We start from the raw sequence: 26,601 nt of genomic DNA, 5'->3' as shown, positions 1-26,601 counted from the left end.
GGGAATGTGCCAGAGTTGGTTTTGACTGCTCCATTATCCAGCTGGAAAATGGTTGTGCTAACTTCTCCCTAATGTTCCCTCTTCCCCTCTCATATGTGAACAATTCCACATTTTTTCATCTCACTCCTCCAAATCTGCATACTTTAAAAACACAAAATTAACTACATAATGTTGCCTGTTAAAAACACAAAATGAGTCTTCCGACAGTACGTCCTCTATAATCGTCCATACTCCGCTTATTGTTCCACCCCTCTATTGTCGTTCTGAGATGAGCTCTCAGGTATGGTGCCATTATTGGTGATTAGGGGACATAATGACCAAGACCTGATGAAGCCTTTTATTTGATACACATTGGTATGCAAAGCCATATCTCTTCTTAATTACAGTCGCTGGCTTTTTCTTTTTTAAAGGCCTTGTGATCAGGTAGCACTACAGGCATTTTCGAGAGTTAAGGAGAGAAGAGGGCGGCGCTGCTACACACACATCGACCTGTTTTAAGGCTCACATCACAGTGTTTGGTAGCGATGATAGTGTAAAGACATGGAAGACATCTAAACTATGCTCAGTCAAAAACCACTCACTTTATTTGTTTTATTAAATGTATCAGCTTTGATAATGTTTTGTAATAGCCTCAGATCTTCTATTGCTTTAAGTGAAACTCATTGTACAAATAGTACTCTGACTTGTACTCTTACAATGTCATCTCTTCTACACAGACAACCCACTGCGGTCATTAAAACCTAATCTAATGTAATCTATTATAATTTTACTCTTCCCACACCTCAGCCAGTTAATGAGCTCGACAATATAAAAGATCAAAAATAATTGGTAAACTTACTGAGGCACAGCAATGATAGCAGACTGTTAAATATCATAACAGCTGTCATGACTGCTGTTCATTTCTGAGTGCCAATGAGAGTCAGATTGCATAAAAGACACCAAGCTCACACTTGTAAAACACAGTACAGTGATGGAGTATAGTGCCAAGACCTATGATGGAAGTATCAGCTCAATAACCTGACATGGACCTAGAAATGGAGGATGAAGAAAGGCACAAACATTCAGACAGCAGGAGTACAATTTACATAAGGGATTGATATTCAAAGAAAACAGCACAACAGGCTAGTGGTGTTTCCGTGTGTGACCAGCAGATGGAGCTCTTATGAAGATAATGGCGGCTGAGACGCACACAAACAAGACCGGTGATTCACGAGAGAACATGCACAAGAGCAGAAAGTGGGGGAGTAGGGTCCCTTTTTCTCTCTTCTTTTACTCTTCATCATCCAGACTGTGCATTGAGCGGACCGTATAATGCCACAGTGGGGCAAGAACAGGCAACCCTGCAACTAATGAGAAGATGAAAAAGGAAAGGAGGTACTATCAAGTTCACAGGTGAACAGTTTGGTGGTGATTAAGGTTGATCATAAGAGGTTTTTGTATTTTGCTTTTCGTGATACCAAAATAAAATGAAGGACAAGAGAAATCGTGGAGAGCGTCTGATTTGAACTCGCATAAAGAGAGAGAGAAAGAGCAAGAGACAGAGAGAAGAACACTTATCAGGTGTGGTGTCGCTGTGTGGCGCAGTGCATTGTGGGAGCGCGTTGAGGTGCGGTGGTGTTGCCATGGTGACAGGCTTTGGTGATCACGCTTGGAAGCAAGAGTAACAGAATGCGAATCAGCTTACTCTACGTCTACTCTAATCTCCACTGCCAGAGCAACAAGACAACATTTGACCCGCAGCCGGTGCTTGAGAGCAACTCCCACCCTTTCATGGCAGCGAGGCGCGGGCATGCAAAGGAAGCCGTTTTCGAGAAGCAGAGAGGGGCTCGGAGATTTCAAGCACAAGAAAGAGAAGGGCAGGATTTAGCTTAGCTTCAGCGGTGAGAGGACTTCATTAAGGGGTGGAATGGGTGGATAAGGCGGTAGGGGTAAGGATGAAGAGGTTCTGGATAAGGTTTGATCTTTTTTTGTTTTGTAGTAGTAGTAAAGGAATTCTTACTCACCGGACAGCTGTTGGACCCCAGGCTGGTCGTGTGTGCTTAACAACTGGCTTTGAATCGTCTCCACTACTCGCTTAAATCGCCGGCTGGGCCCTAAACACATGCACACATAAAACAAGTATAAATGTTGGCACGACACACCCTTTTCACGGCAAACATCACGAGTTGTGACAGTAGGGAAAGCACAGGTGTAATTAGTGATGGCTCTGTTCCATTAAGTGACCCAGAATGCACAAAAGTTGCACCTCTGCAAAGTGGAATGCAGCCATCGTGACAAGTCAAAACGTCTGTTCAGCTGCATCATGATACACAGTTTGGTGCATGAAGACAGACAGCAGAGCACGTAGAAAATGCGAAGCAAAGATGAGAAAAGGGGGAAAGCAGATGGGCACAAGAGTACGGAGGGAAATGTGAGCTGGAGAACTCCAGAAAGTCTGAGATGATAAATGGAGGCCAGAGAGGAGTGCTGCTGTGAGCTCCTGCTGTCCGCCTGTTGTGTACAGTATATGGTCAGTGACATGAAGAACCAGCCTCTATTACACCCCATTCAGCTAAACTGTGCCCACACTTGTGTGTTCATGTGTGTGAGAGAGAGAGCTAGAGCTAGAGAGAGACTGTAGAGAGAAAAAGAGAGCATGCATGTGTTTCTGCACAACTAAGCATTAACACATGATTGCATTGCATGTAATCTTGCATAGCCAGACCTCATTTTATTGCGCTCAGGGAGGTTTGGGGAAAATCTTATCAAGCACTCAGCATTACAAGAACTTTTAAACTTGTCAGGCAGCAAGTTTAACAAACTCCCAGCTCTAAAAACGGCACTTCTGGCTTATTTGTTTGGTGCTTCGAGTGAAGTTTAATTCTATTAGTTTGAAGAGCGACGGCATTATGCTTGACGTGCAAGTGGCAGCTTTCTGAATATTTCAAAGTGTGACTGGTGAGCTTGGATTTCCCAAGACCTCAGTAAGCCTAATGAGATGGAAAACTGGCTGTTCAAAATTACATAATACTATATGCAAGTCTGTCCTCTGTGATCTGTTGACTCACAGCAGGAAGGTGCCTGGGTTTGAACCCAATCATCTCCGCATGGACTTCAGCTTTGTTTGAGTGCAAAAAACAATACATGGTGGTTGAAGCTTTTTAGTATTACTGTAATTCCCCCTTTGTGTACAACACTCAGTCTACCAAGATTATTTATGTTTAATTACTATTTCTATATTTCCTTCACTTATTTTCATATCTGTCTGTGTACAGTTTGCATCCAGTACAGAGCAAGCACATGTAGGTCAGATGTGAATGTAAATGCGGATATGATGATGGATCTATTTGTCTATAAGCCATACGCTTGGTCGACACTTTCTCCCTTAATAAAAAGCAATTGTTAAAATGGTGGAAAAAAAACAACATTATTCATATTTTTTCACGTCTGATATATTTTGATGTTGCCTACATCATGAAACCATAGAGTTAATTATATAATGTTGCTGGTAGGATATGAATATGACTATCAAAAAAATCTTTTCATTGTTTAGTTTTCCTTAGAAGTGCCAGCCTGAAGTTTGAAGAATAGGCGCCACACTAGAACTCTGTATCGCTGCAGTGATGTTCGAGCCAGTCTCATGCAGACTTTTTGGTTCTAACCCGTTAACATGGGCGTCGAAATGAAAAGCAAGAGGTTCTGCGACTGGCATGCACAAGTTAGGTAATCAGTGCAGGGTAAGCAGGTACAGAAAATGAGTGGATGGATTCTGTGCTGAAGTGTCCCAACCTGAGAGGAGGGTGAAGGTGACGGAGTAGATGCCGTTCTCCTTAGTGGCAGCTGTGCTCTCTGTGTAGGTGATATCCACCTGGAATTTGACCGGCTTCTGGAAGACCGTGGGGCCGGCTGTAGACTTGTATTCCGCTCTGAAACTGGTCTGAGAGATCACACTGTGGCTCAGGCTGGGAATCTAGGGGCGGAAAAAAAAAAAAAAAAGGGGCAAAGTTGCAGAGATAGGAATAAAAATAGGCGGTACAAAGACGCAGGTAATGGGATTATACATAGGAAGCAGGGATGTTAAATTCCCCCCCCCCAGAACTCGCAAATGACAAGGTGAATAAACCCTCATTAAAATACCCTCCACATACTATGAGCCACAGTTGAAACTCTAAGGAGATTAATGCCTCAGGGAGTAGCCATGCATGCCAGAGAGACTTAAGCTAATGTAATCTTGAGTCATCCAACAACATTGCACTCTCCCACCTAAAATGAATTTTTATGCCCAATGAACAGGTAAGCTCTGAAATTGTCACGTTTTGCCATAGTGCTGGAGAGTTTCTGACATCCCATTAATGTGAGTGTGCTGAGAGGTATAATTCTACTGATTCAGGTGCCAATCTCCTGTCTGGAATACCAGCTAGCATAACCCATGGGAGAAAATAGCTACCTCCAGGGATGAGGAAACAGATTTGACATTGACCTGCACTGGCAGAGTTTACATTTACTTAGACTTTGTTACATCTAACTGGGGTGAGGATAGGCTCTGTTCAATTATGTACACTGAATATCAACTAACGCAGGTGAATGTTAGTGGATCCTCATTCTTCTGTGCTCTCTGAGAAACCCTGATGTATCCTGCATCTATTTGGACATTTATACTATTATAAAACACACCACACACACACAATCACCATTTCTCAATTTCTTATACTGCACATCTAAATACACACACGCACACACACACACACACACACACACACACACACACACACACACACACACACACGGTATAAAGCATCGAGGGCAAAGCATCTATATGCTAATGATCAATGCTCTCTGCTGATTTTCTATTGACCTCAAGTGGGACTGCAGGCAAAGAGAAAATAGAGGCGCTGAATACAAGCAGTTTACTGAATTGCTACATGAATCAGAAGCATGTTAGCAAACACTCAGAGAGGCTGCATCGTAAGCACAGCCAACAGCCTGCATCCGGCAGCAGACATACAGGTGATGCACACACAAACAAATATAGTGTTGAGGCAGAGGGGTCAAGGAGGAGATGGGAGAAGGTTCAGCGGTTCGGTAGACGAAAGGAAATAGGAGGGAATTAGGCTACAAATAGGTGTGCGTACCGAGAGAAAGGCTTGAACGATGTCCGCCTTGATGGAGCTGAGAGGCTTGTCTTTGATGACGATAAAGATCTGCTCCTCTTTTTCCAGGTTGATGAAGTTACCAAACCAGGATTTTTTGGCAAGTCTGTGAGGGAAAAGAAGAACGTTTACATTGTTTAGCACCAACAGTGAGCATATGTTTACATTTCATCTTTTCTTCCCCCATGTTTTACCCATTTATCTTTCTATCTATCCATCCAGAAAGATTTAGAACAGCTCAAGAGCTTCCTCCCCGCTTTCCCTCTCTACAGCTCTCGGGGAATGGAAAGGAGTAAATGGAGGATCCCTTAAGGGAACTAAGCTAAAACTATGCAGGGAGGAATGTTTTGAATGTTCTATGTACTATGTAAAACCAATGTGTGTGTGTGTGTGTGTGTGAGTGAGGGAACGAGAGAGAGAGATAACCGACTCTCTGTAAACAGAGCTGTAGGTCCAGAAGGGGCAGAGGTAAATTAATTCACTACTGGCCTCAGCCCAGGTATATCTCCAACCACTAATAAGCCATATGGACTTCTGTTTTCTGGCATATTAATATTAGATTTAATATACAATATTTAATATTAGTTTAAACTTTTAGCATACCTTTAATATACAAGTACCTATTCAAACATTAATAAAAACTTATATAATGTATTAATTTCTGCAGCGACATTAAGGGATGCACTTTTCTGCAGTAAGAAGTTGCTTAGTGCTGGTGTGTGATTCTGTGATGCAGGCTTTTTTCTAGTCAACCCTCCAACTCCTTCCAAGCAGGACACTCTTCCCGGCCAGGTGGAAATGACCAAGCCGGACAGCAGCCAGCCAACCAAACAGGCATATCTAGGCCAACCTTGAGTTATCAGGCCCATGGGAGCTCGGCAACATCACACAGGCTGCCTTCCCTCCCTCATAACCCACTCGCTACAGTACTGCTTCTCCAGCTCAGACCAGACCTGAGGTCATTACAGGGAGCTCAGCGGGCCAAAATCAGACATTCATGGATGTTACTCTTTCCAAAACATTATGCTATCATGTCCAAGCCTGTTTGAGCCAGTGACTGAGGGGCTGACAGGTTATGCATAGTTATGATACAGGAGTAGTGGTGCTTTCATCAACTTACTCTGGGGAAGACTCTGGTGTGAGGCTGGACATCTCCTCTTGTGTGGGAACTGTGGAAGCAGGGTCAAAGGTTAAACAAACATGAGAGAGATTCAGAGGAAGACAACATGAGAGACAACAGTAAAATTCTGGGGAACGCTGTGGAAAAAAAAAGACAAATTACTAGATAGCAAGACATTTCAGTGTTTTGTGTAGAAATCTTATTTCAGCTGTTATGTCAGTACCTTGGAGTTTCCTGCGGTGGAACCGTGGTGAACCCAGGAAGCTGTTCTTGATGGAGTTGAGGCGCGTCCTCCAAGGCATGCCTCCGATGGAGGGGCTTGGGGGCGGCGTTGGAGTAGGAGTCCCAGCGGGGCTGTCCTTGGGAGTGTGCACTGGGGTGCCCTTTGGGGTGGGGAGGGGGCTGCCTCGAGGGGAAGGGTGAGGGGTAACCTGTATGAGGGGGATAGATTTGTGCGGGTGGTCAGTATATGGAGAAGGGACCGGCACCACGGGGTGAAAATGGTGCAGCCGGATGGGTGACAGGGGCACCACGGGGCTGAAGGGCACAGAGAGTTGGGGGTTGGCAGAATAGTGGGAGCGCCGTACCTGGGGGCTGTTTGGGATGGGAAAACTGGTGATGAAGGATGAGGAAAAGGGAGTGGATGAGGAGGATGGGGAAGTAGGGGTAGGAGGCACAGAGGCAGAGGGTGGCTGCGATGGAAGCTGGCAGGGAGAGGAGGGTTCTGATTTGGCTGCAGGTGATGGATCAGGGGAGGTGTCAGGGAGCGGGTTGGATCGTGTGGCTTGGAGGGGCTTGGGGACAAGTTTGGGCTTGGTGGGCAGTGTCTGTGTCTTGATGAGCTCCGCTGGCAGGGGCTCACTGTTTGGAGCAAGTGAGTTGGGGGTGGAGATACGTGGGCCAGAGCGATTCGGAACAGGCTCAGGGGATGGACAGGGGCTGGTGTTGGGGGACTGGGACAAGTCTGGGGACTGAGGCGGTACACCAAACTTTCTGACAGGCTGGATTGAAAGAACATGGTGTGAGGACACACAGCACAATACAGCCAAGAGCAAGAGCAGATGGGAAAGGAAAGGAAAAGCAAAAGAAACACAGGGGAACACATTCAAGCACACAAACACATAGATAAAGCAAAGAAAAAAGTGACAGAACAAACACCCACACAGTCAGAGGTAGAAGCAGCCAAAGAACATAGAGGCAGGTGAGAAGTGTACATACACAGGAAAGATGGAGGGAATATGAAAAAGAAAGACAAAAAGAAAAGAAACATGACCATTTAGTGACTCATGCCAGAATCTAACAAAACAATAGTAAAATGGGAAAAACAATAACAGCAAGCAATGTACACAATCCAGTCCAAAAACCTCCACATAAAACAATGGACTTTACTTGAATAAAACATACGGGGCTATGTTAGCAGACAAAAGCAAACAAACACAGACAGATGTGAGACATGAGGCCAGCTCTGTAGGCAGTTTGGGTTGTCTCAATAACAGGAAGAAGATGGTATCTCTGCTGCGACATTTCTGGTTTATTGATCTGTTTGATTTGTAATGGGGAAATTGCAGTCACAATTGCCCAGGACACTTCCCCCTTTTCCAGGAACTAAGTCTGAGAAAATAACCCCACACAGAGCCTATTGCTGAGAGCACAATCCAGGCTTTAGAAATCAATTTCCCTTTCAGATCAGCCTGAAAGAACCTGTGTGGTGTGAGGCGCTCGTCTTAGGATCCCGGCTAATCTCAAGCCTTCTCAGGTTAGTCAGCTGGAAAAGTTTACTCCAAGCTCCCCAGCTCTGAGAAAGGAAAGTGGGATTTTCTGAAGCATTCCCTGAGCTGGATTTCCACAGAGCTCAGGCCATAGAAAACAGAGAGAGGGATAATAAATGGAGAGGATGGAGAGAAGAGGCTTTGGGGTGGAGAACTGTGCTATCACATCCCCTGTGTGTGTGTTCATCAATGTGTTTTATTTGGAGGAATATAATAATCTATGCTATATGGACACAGAGGATTCAGCCTGATCTAGTACAGGATATGAACAGCGTATGATAGTAGATCCTTACTTCCTCAAAATACAAAGGTTGGTAAGACCTTAAAGCAACAATATGTAACATTTGCAGAGCAGAGGCAACAGCGGCCTCTCTGGCCACAAATGATAAATACAGATCCTGGAGCATTAAATTCTGCTTCACAATTGTGCATGTGCAAGGTAAAAAAAAACAAATGACGACAGCCTTGAGGGCTAACATAGCTGTGCAAATCCTCATAGAATATGGGGTTATATGTAACCACTATTCTTTGCTACTTCTAGTGAAAAAGAAATAAGACACTGAAAAATATAAGAATGTGGAAAGACTGGTGCCGGGAAAGCCACAGCAAAAGCCAAGACCGGCTCCTCCTGTGCTGTGCTTTGGTTCCCCGTCGGTCATGTCCACAGGCTGCTGAGGAAGGATAACTATGCGGAGTGCTGAGATCCTGGAGCTGCTTAGAAACACTACCCGCAACAACAAGAAGACAATGATCATCTCCCTGTCCCCTGCAGCTAACCATTCGTAACGAAGAGGAGCTCAACAAGCCGCTGCAAGCAAAAAGTGCACTTTTCAAGGAAGATCCTACCCTTTTACCAAAATTACATAGTGCCAAAACTGCCGTTCAGTGCGTAGAGTGGCAATGAAAAAGGAGCCACTCTCCCTATTCAAGTGAGTCTACCATCACTTATTATAAAGAAGTTACATGTTGGAGCTTTAAGGAGCTGATAAATATACTACATATTTATATGATAATCAAGTAGAAGAGGAGAAGAAAATTGCATTTGCCGAGACATAGTGATATTGCTTTTCATAGTGTGTGTGTGCTGTGTTTTGTTAAATGTCAGGAACCCTCGTAATATGGCCTTACTTTCGCTTGCTGACATAAACAGCAATAAGATGACAGCAATAAAATGGGATTAGCAGTATTTGGATGGCCGTTATCCCTCAAGGTGAACAACTACATAAGAAAAGGGGCGAGAAGTGTGTGTTATGCGTGTGTGTGCGCGTGTTTGGAGGAAGCTTGTGACTTACCCGTGGGCTGCTGAGGGGGCTGGTGGAGAGGCCGGAGGAAGCTCCACTAATAGACCGCGACCTGGGGCACAAACACGTGAGAACACACAGAGGGGCAGAAGGAATTTGTGGGTTACGTGTTTCAGTAAACACAGGTGAAGGTGAGAGCTTGGCTACATGTGGCACAATGTTTAGAAAGCACCACGGCACAAGGTAACATCATACTTAGCACACAGCTTGCTATCAAGCCTCTTATGAACACAACACCTACTCACAAAAAGGACAAAAGCACTCCAACAAAGTAACAACACTGACATGACCATACATATTACTGCTATTGATTAGTCTCATCATTTTAGCTCAAACGTCAGTTTCGAATATATTGATCTGACAAATCAAACTTTTCCGCAGACAAGCATTCAAACTGGCTTTACAAGACTTTATAAGCATTTAGGCCTTGGAAATATCTTGAGAGGAAGAATGAAGAAGGACATTTGGTTGAGTGCCATTTGTCATGTTTGTCTTTTCCCTCGCAGATGCTGTCAATAACCCCTATGAGCAGAGTCCTGCTCAGAGAGGAACAATCACAGCACAATCTGTCTCCATCAAGTGCACACGCACGTGTACATACACAGACACACACACACAGACACACAGAAAAACAACACCTGTCAACACTTGGAAACACCAGCTGCTCACTGTCACAACACTGTTCCTTTTTGTCATTCAATCTAATAATACCCCTCCTCCTTCTCTCTCCAAGTCAGCATTGATGCGTTTGTGAACATGTGGCGGAGCCTACAGATCTTTCGTCTTTCTTAGAAATGATGCAGAGATGAAACCTACGACGACTGTTTTTCTTTTAAACTCGCCTGGTTGAAGGCGAAGACCTCATGGACGGACATGAAGGGAGAATGGGCGTTGACAAAGGAATGAGGGAGGAATGGATGGAAGAATGAGGGGGGAGGCTGGGCTGGAGTAATGGTGATTTATGCTCATTCCTGACGCTGGAGCAATCCCACAGGACCACATCCATGCAAGGAGACAAAACTAAACATGGCAGTGGTGGCTGATAGACTTAAAAATCATGCTGGTTCCATCATAACAACAAGGCTTTTATGTCTTTTATGTAAGGTAAAAGTGCTTATTTGGGACTAGTCATCCACCTCCTTTGACCTTTTAGAACCACCTAAACAAAGAACTGACATACTAGAAGTGGAATCATTCTCCTCAGAGTCATAGACACAAACATAGACAAAGAGAAACAGCACAAACAGAAGCAGCATAAAGAGCTACCATGAGAGAGAGGACATTTTTAGAAACACCCACTGCTAGGTTATTTTTGTAAATCTCCCACTGCCTTTTTTATGTGTATTTATCACACACATTCATTCACACATGAGTAGGCGATGCTCAGACCATGTTGGCTTGGATTTCTTGTTTCAGGGAGCAGCTGACCAGACAGTTTCTATCATTTACATTTAAGTCCTACGGTCCACTGAGACATGTCCACAGTTGCTCACTACAGCGCTTGTGCATACACAGCCAATTGAACTTCATCTAAACATGGCCAAAACCCAACGTCCTCCAGCCATTACTAGCATATTGTTAGTGCCGCTCTGCATCTGTTCGTGTTGGAACAGCAGGTCTATAAAGCTAATGTTACAGATGGTTATACAGTAATGCTGTACAGTAATGGGCTGTCAGAGCCTCACCTTTGCTTCAGTGAGACGCTGAATTATTGTTGTTAAGTGCTTACTTTATAGTGAACATCATACATAACAAGGGAATCATATATCATAGAAACCCAGAAGCCACGTTATTAATTCAGAGGAGATGTTGGAGCCACGAAGCCACTGTGTTTCCGTGTGTACTTGCTGTCCAGGATACTCTTGATAATCCACAGAACATACTGACTGTGTTTCCAAGCACACTCTAAATGCAGGTTATAATTGAAGTTTTGGAGTAACCAGGTCATGTGCGGCACATGTAAATGTCCTAGTCTCAGAAATCAGGATATGGGGATTTTTAGAAACCTGGATATTTAACCTGGAGAACTCTGGAGAATACTGTGGCATGTAAACAGTCAAAAGCAGGACACTAATGTGCATGTAAACATATTCACTGTTAAGAGTTGTCATAGCGACTGCTGACTGTGTTTTACGGATTATCCAGAGTAAAAGGGACATTATTTCTAAAGACACTTTACTGTTTAATTTTTCAGTACTGTGTGCACTAGTGGTGGAATCTAAAATAGTACAAGTACATTTGCTTAAGTATAGTACTTCAAGAACAATTTTAAGGTACGTATTTTATGCAGCTTTATACTTCTATTCCATTACATTTCAGATGGTAGTGTATTACTTCTTACTTACATATATAAAATATTATAGTGTTATAGATTAAATGATGCAACAATCATTAATATCAGAGTAGCACTGAGCAGCATAATGATTACTTTTACTACAAATACATTACTACCTAATTTTTGGTGCAGACATTTTACTTGTGACAGGGTATTTTTAAATTGTGCTACTAAAATATTTACTTGAGAATAAGATCTGAAGTACCACCGGTGTGCACCACAAATTAAATTCTATTTAGTTCACCTAATAAATAAACAAGACAAAAATCTGGACAAATAAAAGCAAACCTGTCTGCATTGACCGAAAAATGGGATTTTTTTATTTTATTTTTTTTTTTCAATTTTGGGTCCCTATCATAGCCTTTCTATTATCCATTAGTGTTCAGTTCCCATAAGCCTGTTTTGGAACAGGCCCCATGTCCTCCGTGTGTGACCACCGGCTGTGTCAGAGACCCATCCAAAGCACCTGTGGGGGACTAATGTTGGGCTGTGGGGGATGGAACAAGTACAACAGATTCTGGGATGAGGGCATGGACTGAAATAAAACAAAACTGAAGCACATTAAATGGATGGTGCCAGGAGTCAAACAGCAAATGAACAGCACTGCTGAAGCCAAAACACAATGCTTCTGTTCTACTGGTGTGATTTAAAGCAAGAGAAAGTTCTGTTTTCCCTCTTTTCCTCCTCCTCTATACTGACTTTATCACTCCAATGGAGTTCCTCTACATAGAGTAGATATTCATGTAAATCAACATACTGTTTAAATTAATTTCCTTCTTTGAGCCCCGCCAACTCCCCGAGGGCTCAATGCATTAATATTCACAGCTCAGCTCTTCAAATTGCTAAATGAACGAAGACCCCATGCAGTTTGTGCTGTAGAGATCAGTGTTAAAGGTGTTTTATTTGTGCTTATTTTAGCCTTTTAAATAAATTTGTGTCAATAATTAGCAGGAGAGCCTGACTTATTAAGACTGCTCTGACTAATCCACATTCAAACTGCATCAAGCAACTAGAGCAGATCTGTAAAAGAAAAAAAATCTATTGATATTCTCTTCTCTCCACACTGTAGCACTTTTCCATATTTCATTTACATATCATTAACCTCCCTTCATTTCTCCTGGCATGTTGTTAAGATTTTAAATTAAATCAGTGGGATTTCTTGTTCTTTGAGTTTAGCTTTAAATGTCTTTTTAAGATACACTTGGGGATATAAAGAATGAAATGGGCATTCACATAAGATTGTCTCCATGTGTATTACTGAGCAACATGACTACCGCAGCATTTATTCCAAATCTTTTCAATTTCAAATCACAAATCATTTGTATGAAAATGAAGCTCGGGCAGTGGCTCAGAATGGGACTGCTTACATGAGATATGTGAGGCAAAATGCTGAATAAGGATTGAGGTTCAGACATTTTCGTTATGTAATTTCAGATAAAACTGTTTCCCCTCTCTTTCACCATTCACGCTGTTGGAAATGTATCCTGTCAAAACACATGTTTCAAAGTCAGTCCTCTCTCTGACGCCCTCTGATCTGAAGTTCTACGAATCTTCTGCGCTGTCAACAAAAGTTTGCTGTCGGGGAAAGATAAGGTTAGGTTCAGAGAAAGTCATTCAAATCTTTGGACGTCATTCTTCTACGCATGTGCTTCCCCAACACCACCGTCTATACACACACCGGCACGCACATGATCAAACAAAGCGAACACAAGGACGTGATAAAAGGCAGAAAAGTTAAAAAAAGAAAGAAAAACAAGAAGCACACCAAATTTCAGATTCACACAAACTTTTTTACGAACATCCTTTTTCCCCCCGCTGACGGAGAGTTATGAATTGCAGTGGGGGGAAAAGAGACATATAGCAGGGGAGAGATTTGATTTGATTTGGAGGCAGAGGGGCTGTGGTATACGAAGCACCCCCCACCTCCAATCCACCACAGCTGATAGGAAGCCAGACAGAGAAAAAGTAGCTGCGTTTCCCCATTAGCATAGCAATTCCATACTAACAGAGGGGGGTGTTCAGGATTGAAGGTCAGCAGCACACAAGGGATGAAGCCCCTCGATGAAATTTGGGTGGAGGGATGAGAGGCAACACATCTAAAGTAGCATGGAAGTAAGATGCAGGGGAGTTTTTGTTTAATGACTGCGGCTCTTCATATGTAGGATTCAGATATATGCTGCCATCTAATGTATGTGTCTTCTTTTTCAGATTTACAGAATTACAGTAATACACCTAAAGGTCCTCTTTTAAATAAAGATTTAAAATGCTCTTTTCAGTGTCCTTTGCGATGTACACCTTTCCCTTGTGTATCATATATGAGCCAGTGTTGGGAGGTTATTATGCATGTTCAATAAAGTCATTGCAAACTGGCCTATTTTGGGATTCTAGTCATGACTGAAACAGATGAGTCACAGCGAAGGGCAGGAGAAGGCAGCTTCTAAACTAACGCAACCTTTAAATAAAGAAGAGATAAGACTTGGATCGCCTGAAGCAATGAAGTAGCAGAGTTGAGGCGATGAAACACGAGAAGATGAATCTTAAACTGGAATTCAGAGGCACTAGAGGACAGAAAGAATTAAGCAGATGTGTTTAGAGGTGGGAGCTCTTGAAATGGATTTAAAACTTCTAAAGTGGCTTGCCTCAGTGAAATGAAGTGGGAAATAAATTCTTGATATTTTGTTGTTGGCAAAGCACAGTGGTGAGTTATTAAAGCATCTGACATTTGGATGAATATATTTAAATTTTATGTATATATATTTTTTTTATCTAAATAATATATGCACTCCCTACCTCTGCATTTATGCTCTATACATCTGAAAGCTTTTCCCAGCACTCTGCCAATCTGACTATCGTTAGGCAGATCAGGTTATCACCCCCGCAGATTCAATCTTCCCCCGCTGTCACAAATGTCACTGCCTCTGAGCAGAAATGTGTGGCATGATGATATATTGGTTGTTGAAATAAGATGAGGAAAAAGATGTTAAATCAGTCCGCTGTGCCTTGTGGGGGTGTGGTTCTGGCTTGACTAGCGCATTTCTAAAAGACAGAAATGGAGAAATGTTCTGCATGTGGAAAAAGTGGGACACAGGATGGGGAGAACTGATTATCAATGCATTCAGATTATGAAAAGATTAGATAATTGAGCTAATGCCGGAAACGGGTTGGGGGTGTAGATACAGTATTAAGGTTCTGAATTGAAAATGTGCAGTCTTCCTCATTTCAGAATTAAGTTAATTAAGAGTTAAGTCAAACTTTAGGAACTGCCATCTCAGAACTGTTGACTCTGTCGGCCCAGCTTCTTTTATTTTTCAGATGAGCTCTAGATGTTTAAAATAGACCTGTGAAGCCACCACATGCTGCAGAAAGTACCGCTGCATCTTGTTCCTGCCGTACATGTACCCTCTGCTTGGGGGTCAGACACGGAGCGAGAGCGGGTGAAAGCGTGAGGAGTGAGTGGCAAGTGAATACCTTTCTTCTTTGCTGCATTTTGTACTGGCGTCAGGAATATCCAAGCTTTTACTGTACACTGATTTACTATGATGAGACAGGAGACAAAGCGAACAGAGTCAGTCTCTGTTTATGTTTGTCCACAATCTAGCCTGCTGACAATGGAACCAGACACTGTCAGGTCAGACCTGCTGAAACACCACTGAGCTGCAAAATCCTCCCCACACATACACAAACATACACACACACACACACACACACACACACACACACACACACACACACACACACACACACACACACACACACACACACACACACACACACACACACACACACACACACACACACAGCTAGGCCTGTCTCTGTTCGTTCATTTGAAATTGTATTGATTTATTTAAACTTTTTCTTTTCACCTCCATGCGTACCTTTGTCCGTGCTGTGTCATGTCGATAGCCCTCCTGGCCGGTACAGGTGAGCCTCCGTCTGTGACACTCAGGACCTCCATGGACTTCCTCTCTGGTCTCCTCTTGCCATGGCGGTTCAACATGGGAGAGTCCACCCGCTTCTTTGGAGGATCTGTGTAAAACATCAAAACAGATCATTTTGGAGCAAGCACAAAGCATTTGAATGTTATTGTGTGTATTTCAATGCACGAGTAATCCAGCTTCGTGCATTGCGTGCATACAGTGTGTGTCAGTGTTTGAGTGATGTTTATCACTGATCACATTGGCATTTTAACCACAGTGAAAAGTGAATAAGTAATGATTTCCTCCCAGACCTTGATCTAATGGCCACTGTATTGACTGTATCACATTCACTGAAGAGGGAGTCTATTCATCAAAATGTCAGTTTCTCACAACAAACACACACACACATTTCCATATAATACTTCTCCTTTAGCAGTGCATCTCTGTCTCTGCTTACACCTCTGTGGGTGAAACTCTGTGCTTTGCTTTGGTTGTGGTGTACGAATGCTAGAAAATATTTTTTCTTTTTTTTTGATGAGGTAATACCTGAACCGAAGCAGTTGGAGGTGACAGGTTTTCAAAAGGGGAAAACAAAATCTCTGGCCTATTGACATCTTCTATTTCTGCTACTATATTTCATTGAGTAGCCTTATTTATTTTCAATAAACGGAAATCTTTTTCCACAAGAAAGCCAATCCACCGCTACTGGAGCTGATCCAATTTTTTCTGAAGGAGGAAAACATCGCAGAATGGTTCAGACACTAGGAGCATTCATGAGTTACCTTCTCGTAGTACTTATTATTGTCTAAATTAGTTTGTTTGGTTGTGTAGACAGATGTCTACTCCCCCTCGAAAAGAAAAGTCATTAAAACACATTATTTACATTGTGATATTGTTCATACATACTGTATATGTAAAACATAAAATATAAAAATAAATCACAATATGGAAATTTATTTTTCTGCTATGTTCTTTTCTGTACTGGTTAAAATAAAGTTTCAGTATGACATATTTCTTATTTGCACTTGTCTTGTTGTTCTAGGTCTCACCAATCTCATTGCGTGGGGGAAGGTTCTGATCCTCCTGACTGGGGTACCTCTCCTTACGATCCAGTAACAGGAAGTATATCATCTTCTCTTGGTTGTCACTAGAAGATGACAATAAAAGGACTGTTGAGACATCTGGAAAACTTGAGAAACCTAAATAATTCCTACACAAACATGCATATAATTAGATCACTGGAGTGCGTAAAAAAAAAAATCATACACATACATGTACCAGACCATATTAAACTGCAATACTCCCTCTATGATTAATGTCCTTAATCTTTTTTGGGTTCATTGTGAAACAGCTAATAAATAGCTTCCATTCTTAAAACAAAAGTTTAGTTTTACAGATCATTAAGCCATTGTATAATATTATGCATACATATTTTATGATACAGCCTATTACTGCTCTGTGTCTGCTGGTAAGTTTATGTGGGTATCAAAACATTATGAATTTGACCTTTTTCTTTCTCAGTAAATCAGAAAACCTCATATCTTTAGCCTCTAGGCCAACGCTCTTTATGCAAAATGCCCAGAGATTGGCCCTCCATAATAAAGACAGATTGGAAAGCAGTAGGAGGCAAAGAGACAAGGACCTGCAACTTCAGCTAAAATGAACCAGGGGAAGGGAGATAGAGACCACAGATTTTCCTCCAGTCCAGCAATATTACTAGATCCTCCCAGGAGGAAGGTAACAAATGGAAGAGATGGGGAGAGGGCACAGTGATAGAGTAATGCTGGTATAGTATTAAATGGGAGAGGCTGTGCAAATGTGAAAGAGAGGGAAAGGAGATTAAAAAAAGAAGTTAACATCTGTTTTTTTTCTTATTAATAACAAACACATGTGTGAAAGACTGCAGGGTAAGTAACACCAGCATAAATGCATATTTACGGGAGCAAAACACAAACACGTGTAACCGAGACACAAATATTAGTAGCAGAACATCAACAATGTGACCCCCAAGCATGTTCATAGTGCAAACCGGGATCAGTTTAAGGGGAATGTATCCAGTGGCAAGCGGTGTAAGCGCCGTGTGATAACAGTTAAGTGATCTATGGCTGCTTACATCTAAAGCGACAGCCTCGCAGGATTTCATAAGAGCCGGGGAAAACCGAGGCCGAGTGTGCACACTGACACAGCACACCTATCCTTTCACTGCAGTACCCTCTCTTGTTTTATGTTAACAAATCTATAGCCCCGTCCTCTGCACCCCATCTTCTATTGTTACACTTCTTCCCCTTATCTTTCTCTCCTCACTCACATCTTTTGATCCACTGAACCACACCTTCATTCGTCATGGCTTTTTCTACTTCATCCCATCTCTATCTCCTTCCCATCCCTCACTGCTGTACACCCTTTGACTCACTCATCTGAGAGCAGGTCTTTCAGTAGTTTGTTTTTGTCTCTGAAGCAGCCCAGGGAGTGCATGCTGTCCAATACGTCTGGGTCGATGTCGTCTGCAGAGGGCAGGGTGCGAATGGTCACTTTCCTGGGCACCGGCTGCTCTGGCTCTGGTTCATTTTTCCCACCTCTGGGAAAGCAAAGAAATTACAACACAAATAAGGACACGAGCAGACATTTTGGTCCTTCCTACTGTAATTTTCAGTAAGTTTTAAAATACACTTATTGAAGCTTATATAGCTCGTAGAAGCATTGTCAATCTCACTTTTTGGATGCATACATTAAATGAATATATTATATAGAAAATATGCAGTATGTAATGAAACTTTCATTGTCACATAGCTTCCCAAGTTTAGACATTTTTCATGGACGTTTCAGAGGGTGAACCGGGGTCATCATGCTCATCAAGATGCAGACAGATAACTGAGTCATGCTGATAAGTTTTGCAATCTGCCTTTTTCCTCCTAGTTTGTTTTCCAAACTTAGTTTCGTCATTGTTGCCCCTTTTTTCCCCAGACAATCTCCTAGTTATGTCACTCTACTCTGTCTCTCTTTTGTGTGCCTTTGTCTGGGGAGTACACAAGCAGGCCTTTATTCTTTGGGATTTAAAATAAAAGTTTAAACCGCAGTGACACTATTTTGTAGAGGATTTCTGAAACATTGCAGATGTCTGTTTCAAAGCACAATCCCATCTTGTACGTCTTCTACAAATGTGCCAATAGACACAGACTCTGAAGTATAGAGATATTTGAGTCAATATGTGGCCCTTTCTCTTAATCTATTATTTTTAAACCCCATTGGCAGCTTCCAAACTTCACTTTTCTATATGCTCTATCTACAGTGATTGTCACCCCCTTATAAACCTAACCCTGTTTCACTGCATGCATATACAATCTGGTAGTGGGGGAAATAAAAAAAAAAAATTAAAAAAAAAATCTAGATATCTAATATAACAGTTTATTAATAATGATTAATGATAATAATAATAATGATTAAACGTTATGGTCATTTAAGTGACTGCAGTTTGCCGTGATGTTAAATTTGATTCCCCTGTCCCTTTTGGCATCACAGCTTCAGTGAGGTGCTGCATAGAGACTGTTTGTTTCTGTTAGCTGCTAACCAGCTAATAAAATAATTAAATAAACATTTGAATTTGTGTCAAAGTTTTAATTTGTGTGATTTGGGCATACAGTATATATGTCCATGTTCTTTTTTTTTTTTTCTCCTCACACAACAGATAAGTTGCCATGTAGAAACAACCACATTAATCAGACAAACATCCCCTCTCATTCATTCCTTTATGTTCATTTATTCAGCTGCTCACTTGACAAGCCAGCCTGCCATACAGAAACAGACAGCCAGGCAACTTCCTCACTGACAAAACTCATACTACATTAGTCTCCCCTCCCAGCTCTTGTCTCCTCTTGTTTCTTTTATCAGTCTCGTTGTCTGTTTGCATGATCTTTCAGTACAGGACAGAAACCATAACTCAGTCCCTTCCAGGACTCACACTCTCCTCCCAGGATTCATCTTTGCCTGAAAAAAAAACCTATCTATGAATTAAATATCAAAGAATAAAAATCCGCATGTCCACCATTATTATGTGATTATCAGAGAGATTACAGTCATTTGAAAAAATAAGTATATCACATGGAAATTGTTGACTTTTTTCTTCATATATCATGATCAAATACCCAAATATGTCAAAAGATCCAAACATTTTCATGGATGTATATATTTTTTCAAATGACTGTATAACCTTCACAAACTAGAACCAATTAGTATATTGTATATTTGTATTTCTAGCATTTACCATTTAAAAGCCCATCTTAATGAACCTCACTTTGCTACCATCTCTGAAGGAGTGTACTCCAAATTTTCCCAGAGGATTTATGTTATCTTAAAAAGGTGAGTAAACTCTATTATAAATGTTAAACGGTGAGTACACTGAGGTTAGGTGGGTTCAATCTCTGCAACATCCCCGCTTGTTCACTGCCCTGCTCGTTGTTCACTTGACCATATGTTGCACTTCCTCTTTCATGCACTACCAATTTACCCCCACATCCCGAGAGTGGAGTAATGCCCTGCTTAAATGTACTCTCGTGTACAGAGCTCAAACCCAAAGTCATTTTTCATGTGGTAGCTCCCCTCAGGTCTACAACCCCGGCAGAATAGTCAAAGAGAGGAAAGGAGTGGGGGTGCAGAAAGGAAGAGAGGACAGACTTGTACTTACATGTACCATGTGTGCTTCTGGATCTGTTCTAACTGTAAAAGACATGAGGAAAGAAAAATGCACGTCAGTACACAAACAATAAACTGATTGAGTTAATTTGATCATGTTTTCAGAAATAATAAAATAATCAAGACCAATGTTTGGTACAGTATGGCTTCAGTACGTCCTGAGCTTACCAGCCTTAAGAAAATACAAAAGGACAATACAGGCACATTCAACAGTGGAAGTAAATAATGAGGTCTTCAAATATGAATGCTGCCAATGGGGAGAAAAACATATTGAGAAAGAGAGAGGTGCAGCAGGAGTAAATGAGAGAGAGGTGACACAACTGAGCTATAAACAGAGAATATTATCTTTCTCACACACACTGCTGACCTTGCCAAGCCCCCTGGTCTAAAGGGAATCTCCCATTCTCACTCTCCTCCCATCTCTCTTACTCACACACACTCGCTTTCTCAATACTCCTCTTGCCATCACACTTTTAATGTGGCCATTTTGTCACCAACACTGTCAACATTGTCTTTTGCCAATAAAGAAAAAAAGAGACAGAAACTGCGAGCAAAAGGGCAACAAAAGAAGATGTCTGCCAGAATGAGTCTGCGGTGTTTAAGCTGCCCACAGAAGAAAACAGGATCAATGTCACTGATGGGACTTTCTAATTTGCTCATGCTGTTGTTGCTGAACCTCAGGAGATACACATAGCAACTCTAATTATTGTCACTTATTCAGAGGCATAGCTCTAGTAGATGTGTCTCCATCAGTGTCTTGATGTTTCCACCATCCCAGGGGATCTTACCTCTGTGCTTTGGCAGTGATGAATGCCTTCATGTGATATTAGTGCAATCACAGAGCTGTGTTGACTGTGGTTACTGACTATAGGTGACTCCTGTCTGCTTCTACAGAGGTCATTGTATTGACAGAGACACCGTGCCTGTCAGATACAGGCCAGTGGGTGACCTACTCTCTCCGACTTTTATTGAAGGGCTGGAGGCGAGAGGCTGGTATCACACACACGCTTGAAAGTGATGTGGTTTGAAATGTAGAATCACGTCAATCAGTCTCTAAATGTGTCACTACCAATTCTAGCTGCTTTCAGGCTGAGAGATTGCTGCTACAATACTGGCTGGGCTAGGTGTGTATCTATCTGGTTGCTGCATACTTTTAATATTATTTTCAGATAAGTGTAGGTCTGCTTTGTGGGTATTCATGTCTCTCAGGCCGGCTGTGTAGTACAAACAGACATCAGGACCAATGGGACTTAATAAAACACAGACATTTATATCTGTTCGGCACTAAGCACATGTTTTTTTTTTTCAAATTGCTAAGTCTTAGAGTGTCCCACAAACAGCATGGTTCAGATATTGCCAGATTCCATACAATCTCCTATACAAAATTATGAAAAGATATCTCTACTGCCCGCATTCTGTGGTGAGATACATGTAAAATCAACAATTTCATAAGACGATTTTGTTTTTCTTTGATATAAAAGCTAAAATAAAAACTCAGTAAGTATTATCAAATCAAATCATAGAACATTTGGATAACTTAGACTGTTCTGAAAAAAAAAAAACAAGACAAGATATAACATGAATGTGTAGCCCCTATAATGACCAATATGTAAGCTTAAAAGTGAAGGTAGTGAAATTACCCTAAAAATAACCCTGGGTTTATAGGGTTGATCTGCCCTACCAAGTCAAAACATAGCAACCACATATGAGGTCAGAATACCACTAAGAATTGGATATATTTTTTACTTTGCTTAAAACAGTAGGAGAAAAACAGGAGGTGAAAACGCAAGCAAGAACAAAAAAGCTGAAGAAGAATCAAGAATGGTGTTTTGTTTTTTTCAGCCTTTTCTTGCACACACATTGTACAAACATGGAATGCAGTGAGAAGGAGTTTTGTTTGGCTTTTTTTGGAAAAGCAAAAGCAAAAACTTAACAACACATATCTGTTACACAGTTTTGCAGAAGCTTTCAACCTTTAAACACCTCGCTCTCAGCCTCATTGTGTCTGTGGGTACGAATCTCTTTATATCGCTGAGTGAGCAGCAACAGAAGCATCCTTAAGTGCCATATTTCAGGAAGAGAAGCAAAGACACTCACAAGCCTAGATTGGTTAAGCCCTTCAAAGGTCATGCTGATGTCAAAAGAATGAAACAAGTGGTCTCAGTGCATTTGTCTGAAGTTATTAGTGTCTAATTTCTAAATGAGGTAAAATATTCGTTGACACTCTTGAAGACAAAAAAAAAAAACACACACAAACTTCCTTTAGGTTCATATTAACAGACTTGGTGATTCATCTACACCATCCTCATGAGAGTATTATCTGTCTGTGATGAACTGCTCTTTAATATAATAAAGTAGCCAATACTCTTCATTAGCCTGGTATCACAAGGTGACCGATCTTTCCAGGGTGCCTGTGCTCATTTGAAAAGTGAAGATGATATGATTGTGTTGAGGTGGCTGGCCCAGTTGCCTCCAGGGCCCCGACTACACAGACAGGAAATGAAGAGAAAAGCCTTTATCGGGCTAAGCCACTTAAGCCCGGGTACGTGCCCTCCCACTCAAACTCCGAGGGGCCTCGGCTTTGTGTTTGTACTTGTGTGCGTCTACTAGCAAAATCTAATTAACAGAGGGTGACAACAGACATACTGACACACAGCCAGTAGTTAAGGGCTATTGATTTGATTCAACAAACTGTTTTCATCATTATTAGGTGAAAAAGAAATCCCAAAAGAATGTCATGTTCCCTTATGATGTCATTCCCACCCCTGGGTGTACCTGTCTCATCTCTGACTGGGCGGTCACTACTAAACTCTAGGAACGCTCAATTTAACAAGGCTATTTGACATTCTGCGAGGTTACAACACATCCCCAGAGCTCTGTTTGGAGTCCTCATGCAGGAGAGGGGGGCAGACAGGTAGCATATTCTCTCCCTGCAGCCTGGTCGGTGTAACCCTTTGTCGAGGACATTGCTAGAGGCAGGTGGACATATCTAGGGGTTCTCAGGGTGACCTGTCCCCGTCAGGCAGGGAGAACAGAAAAACTAAAGCATATAGTGTGCATACAGCATGATAAAGAGGTGTGATCTTTCTAGTTCATGTTAAATAGTGCTCTTATCGGAAATGCTTCACCTTAATGTGTCAGCTCTCCTGCAAATGAACATCTCTTTTTTCCCTTTTTTTTTTTTTTTACTAGTATATTTCACATTTCTGTTGCTTTTAGTCACTCTGACACTGAATGAAAGATAAGCTAAGGCATGAGGAAATGGAGCAGCAACATTCAGCAAGGGTGGTGTCACCACATTTGCTTACAGGCAAATGCATGAAAACAGTTGCTGCAATGATTCACAGAGATACCAGGAAAGTCTGGAAGGTGTGTGTGTGTGTGTGTGTGTGTGTGTGTGCAGTATATGTGTAAAAATGTGAGGTTTTACTTTGTGTGTGCGTGTACAGTAACTTGTCACATGTCTGTATGGATGTGCACTATCTGAATGTGGAAAGCAGGACAACCACAAAAGGGAAGCACCATCTCTCTGTGAAGTTTGTACTTTGCGAGATCTCTGGCCACTTTCATTATTTACATTTCCCTTCCTCTCACATCCTGACTCTCTGCCCTTCATATCTCTCTGTTCTCCCACTCCCCTCCAGCCACCTTGCCAAGGTGATCAGTTGCTGTGTAGAAAGGGACTGGCATTGGGATGAGTTCACTAAACAGTGTGGAGGAAGAGTACACAAACAGCCGTCCTCTCCTGAATTCACCCAATGTACTTGAGGAAGAACTCAAACAGAATTGAGGATGAGGCAAACACATTTGGAACACGATGGAGAAAGGAACAAACAAACAAACAAACAAACAAACAAAAAGCCTATGGCTGGCTTGGCAGTGTGGAGCTGATATTAGACATTTTAGTTTGAGTGTGTATCTTTCTGTATCATCCTTTGAGTATTATACAGTAAAGTTTCACCTGCTGTGTATCTTAAATAAGTATCTTACTTTTAACCCAAACTTGATATGTCTGGATCTTTTCCAGGAATGTTTTTCTCAAATTACATCTAAATATAAATTATTGCTGCTGCAACAACATAATTAGTAAACACTGCTGGTTATAACTATGAATAGAAAATAATCAATGCGCATATACACTAGAGCACAGGTCTTCAACTGGGGGTCCGCGACCCCTAGGGGGTCCGCGGAGGTACTGCAGGGAGTCCGTGAACTTTTTGGTTGATTACACAATTTTTCTTTTTTTTTTTTTTTTTCAAAATTTCTTTTCCACAATTTTAAATGTCTTTAAATCCACATTAACATGAATCCAACATATTGTAGCGGATGGATAAATGGAGGCAGAAGATGTTATTTTCAGTCAGAAATGCACACATTCAGCGACACACAGGAGCTCTCTCAAGTTAGGCACCAGTTCACTCACAGCGCGAGGCTAACCTGGACCTGTCCCTCCAACCCTCCTGCACTACTCCAGTTTAATATAAAACACAATTTTATGCAATATATATAGTAGGGGGTCCCTGCTCCATCTCTCTATCAGTTTGGGGGTCCTTGGCCTGAAAAATGTTGAAGACCCCTGCACTAGAGTGTAAGTTTTAGGCACTAAAAGTAAAGTAAGGATGCAGTAAACAGAAAAAAAAAACTAAATCAAATTAATATTTGGGGAGACCACTCGCTTGGGTTAATTGGAGGTAAGTTGTTTGGGGCATCTTTGACAACTGATGACAGTTCCACTGTGGATTTATGGTCAAATTTGTTTCTGTTTCATAATGTAACTCTAGACTAATAATAAAAATCCCAGCAAACACGCGACGTTAGGGAGATGTTGATATCATGTCTGTAAAATGTTGGTCGGCCCAGACATACTTTTGTAAGTCTGCTGGACGTCCAAGAGGGGTTTACTGTCTGAATGTCTGAGGACGGTGTTTGAATTTCCACCAGATGTCCAAGATGGGTTCAATATCATTCTGACTCCTCAGTGGATGTCATTTTAATGTTGGCAAAGATGTTAGAATTATTTATTTTGAATGTGCCTGTGCTCAGTAGGATGACAATAATCAGACACCTACCTGATGGTATTGTTTGTTATAGTTTGATGGCTGAGAATCTAAACTTCTAGTGTCTATAATGTTGCACGGTGTCATGAAAACAAAATGCACACAAAAGTGTATGAACATCATCATAATTCTGTGTTATCATCCAGTCTGAACTGACCGTTAGTCTTTTAGAGGCATCCACTTCAATCATGCCACGGAGAAGGTTCTGACAGTCTGGAGGGATGAAGTGTGGCATGTGAAACACTCCCAACTTCACCTTCTCCAGAAGATTCCTTAGGTTGTCGTCATCAAACGGCAGAGCGCCCTGGAGAAATGCAGAAGTACATTTGGAAAAGAGACTGGAACAGTAGATGGCAGAAATAAGTAGAGAAGAAACAGCTTGCACTTGATACAATAGCAGCATTATACTGTAACAGAAAAAAGGCCTTCACCCAAGCAAAAGCAGAAAAGAAAAAAAGATTATGAATGAAGAAAAAGGCTTGCCAGAAGAAACAAAACCACATTTTGAATTTTAATCCTGTACAACTTAAAGAATGGGCTCGCTTTCTCAACTTATTCAATTCTCCAATTAGAGCATTCTGCTCTCAACGGCGATGCAAAATAAATAATAAACAGCGGTGAGCTAAAAACAGGGCTTTTCTAATAATTACCCAGATTTACCACGTTCATTTAGCATTCTCTCATCAGAGTCATTTATCAGGGAGTGCTGACATCTCACAGATGTGGCTGTTTGATGAATGGCAACATCCACCAGAAGAGAAGATGGAGGGGGAGAGACAAGAGGAAAAGGGTGAGAAAGACAGATAGAAAGGCTGAGAAATGAAGAGGTAGGGAGAAAAAAAAAGAGGGTAGACTTGTGTAACAGATGATCTGAGTGCAGCCTAACTGCTGGGGAGTAAGCGTGTCTCCCACAATCAGACAAATGGTTATCTCGCAGCCAGACAACTGGACGAAATGGATGAAAGACAGTATTCATCTGCAGGCAAACAGCGGCAGCGGAAAAACTTTTGTTTGGAGGGGGAGAAGTATGGTCACGATGGAGATAATGGTAAACAACATCAGGTTTATGCAACACAAAAGCACAAAGAAGACTGTCCTTAAAACAAGTATACACACACACACACACACACACACACACACACACACACACACATATATGAGAGATGGAGTGAGGGAGAAAGAGGCAAAAACAAAGACAAATACACAGGGCCTGTGGCCAAAAGCTGCCTTGTCAGCGTTGGTATGTATTTTCAGCTCTCTTCTTTCAGTTTGGCCCTATGAATT

General features: G+C 41.7%; 1 protein-coding gene across 8 annotated transcripts in view; it reads right to left on the bottom strand.

Annotated features, from left to right (window-relative positions):
- Positions 1-26,601, bottom strand: part of brsk2a (BR serine/threonine kinase 2a) — a 158,890-nt gene that overhangs the window by 2,889 nt on the left and 129,400 nt on the right. For 3 of the 8 annotated variants that reach the window (XM_069161968.1, XM_069161971.1, XM_069161975.1), the window contains exons 8-19: positions 25,475-25,621; positions 20,253-20,284; positions 17,985-18,149; positions 16,621-16,718; positions 15,518-15,680; positions 15,123-15,188; positions 9,311-9,371; positions 6,473-6,680; positions 6,250-6,298; positions 5,112-5,235; positions 3,769-3,949; positions 2,004-2,093 (exon numbers count right to left, since the gene is read on the bottom strand). In XM_069161968.1, coding sequence (XP_069018069.1) covers positions 2,004-2,093; positions 3,769-3,949; positions 5,112-5,235; positions 6,250-6,298; positions 6,473-6,680; positions 9,311-9,371; positions 15,123-15,188; positions 15,518-15,680; positions 16,621-16,718; positions 17,985-18,149; positions 20,253-20,284; positions 25,475-25,621 — 1,384 coding nt within the window. The remainder of the gene's footprint in view (positions 1-2,003; positions 2,094-3,768; positions 3,950-5,111; positions 5,236-6,249; positions 6,299-6,472; positions 6,681-9,310; positions 9,372-15,122; positions 15,189-15,517; positions 15,681-16,620; positions 16,719-17,984; positions 18,150-20,252; positions 20,285-25,474; positions 25,622-26,601) is intronic. The other 5 variants (XM_069161969.1, XM_069161972.1, XM_069161974.1 and 2 more) reach the window with 3 other exon arrangements.

This window comes from Embiotoca jacksoni, unplaced genomic scaffold (assembly GCF_022577435.1).
Source record: "Embiotoca jacksoni isolate LCO1_2020_lvr unplaced genomic scaffold, fEmbJac1.0.p SCAF_3, whole genome shotgun sequence".
Lineage (NCBI taxonomy): Eukaryota > Metazoa > Chordata > Actinopteri > Embiotocidae > Embiotoca > Embiotoca jacksoni.
The sequence above is the reverse complement of the archived record's forward strand: the minus strand, read 5'-3'. Positions and strand labels throughout refer to the sequence as shown.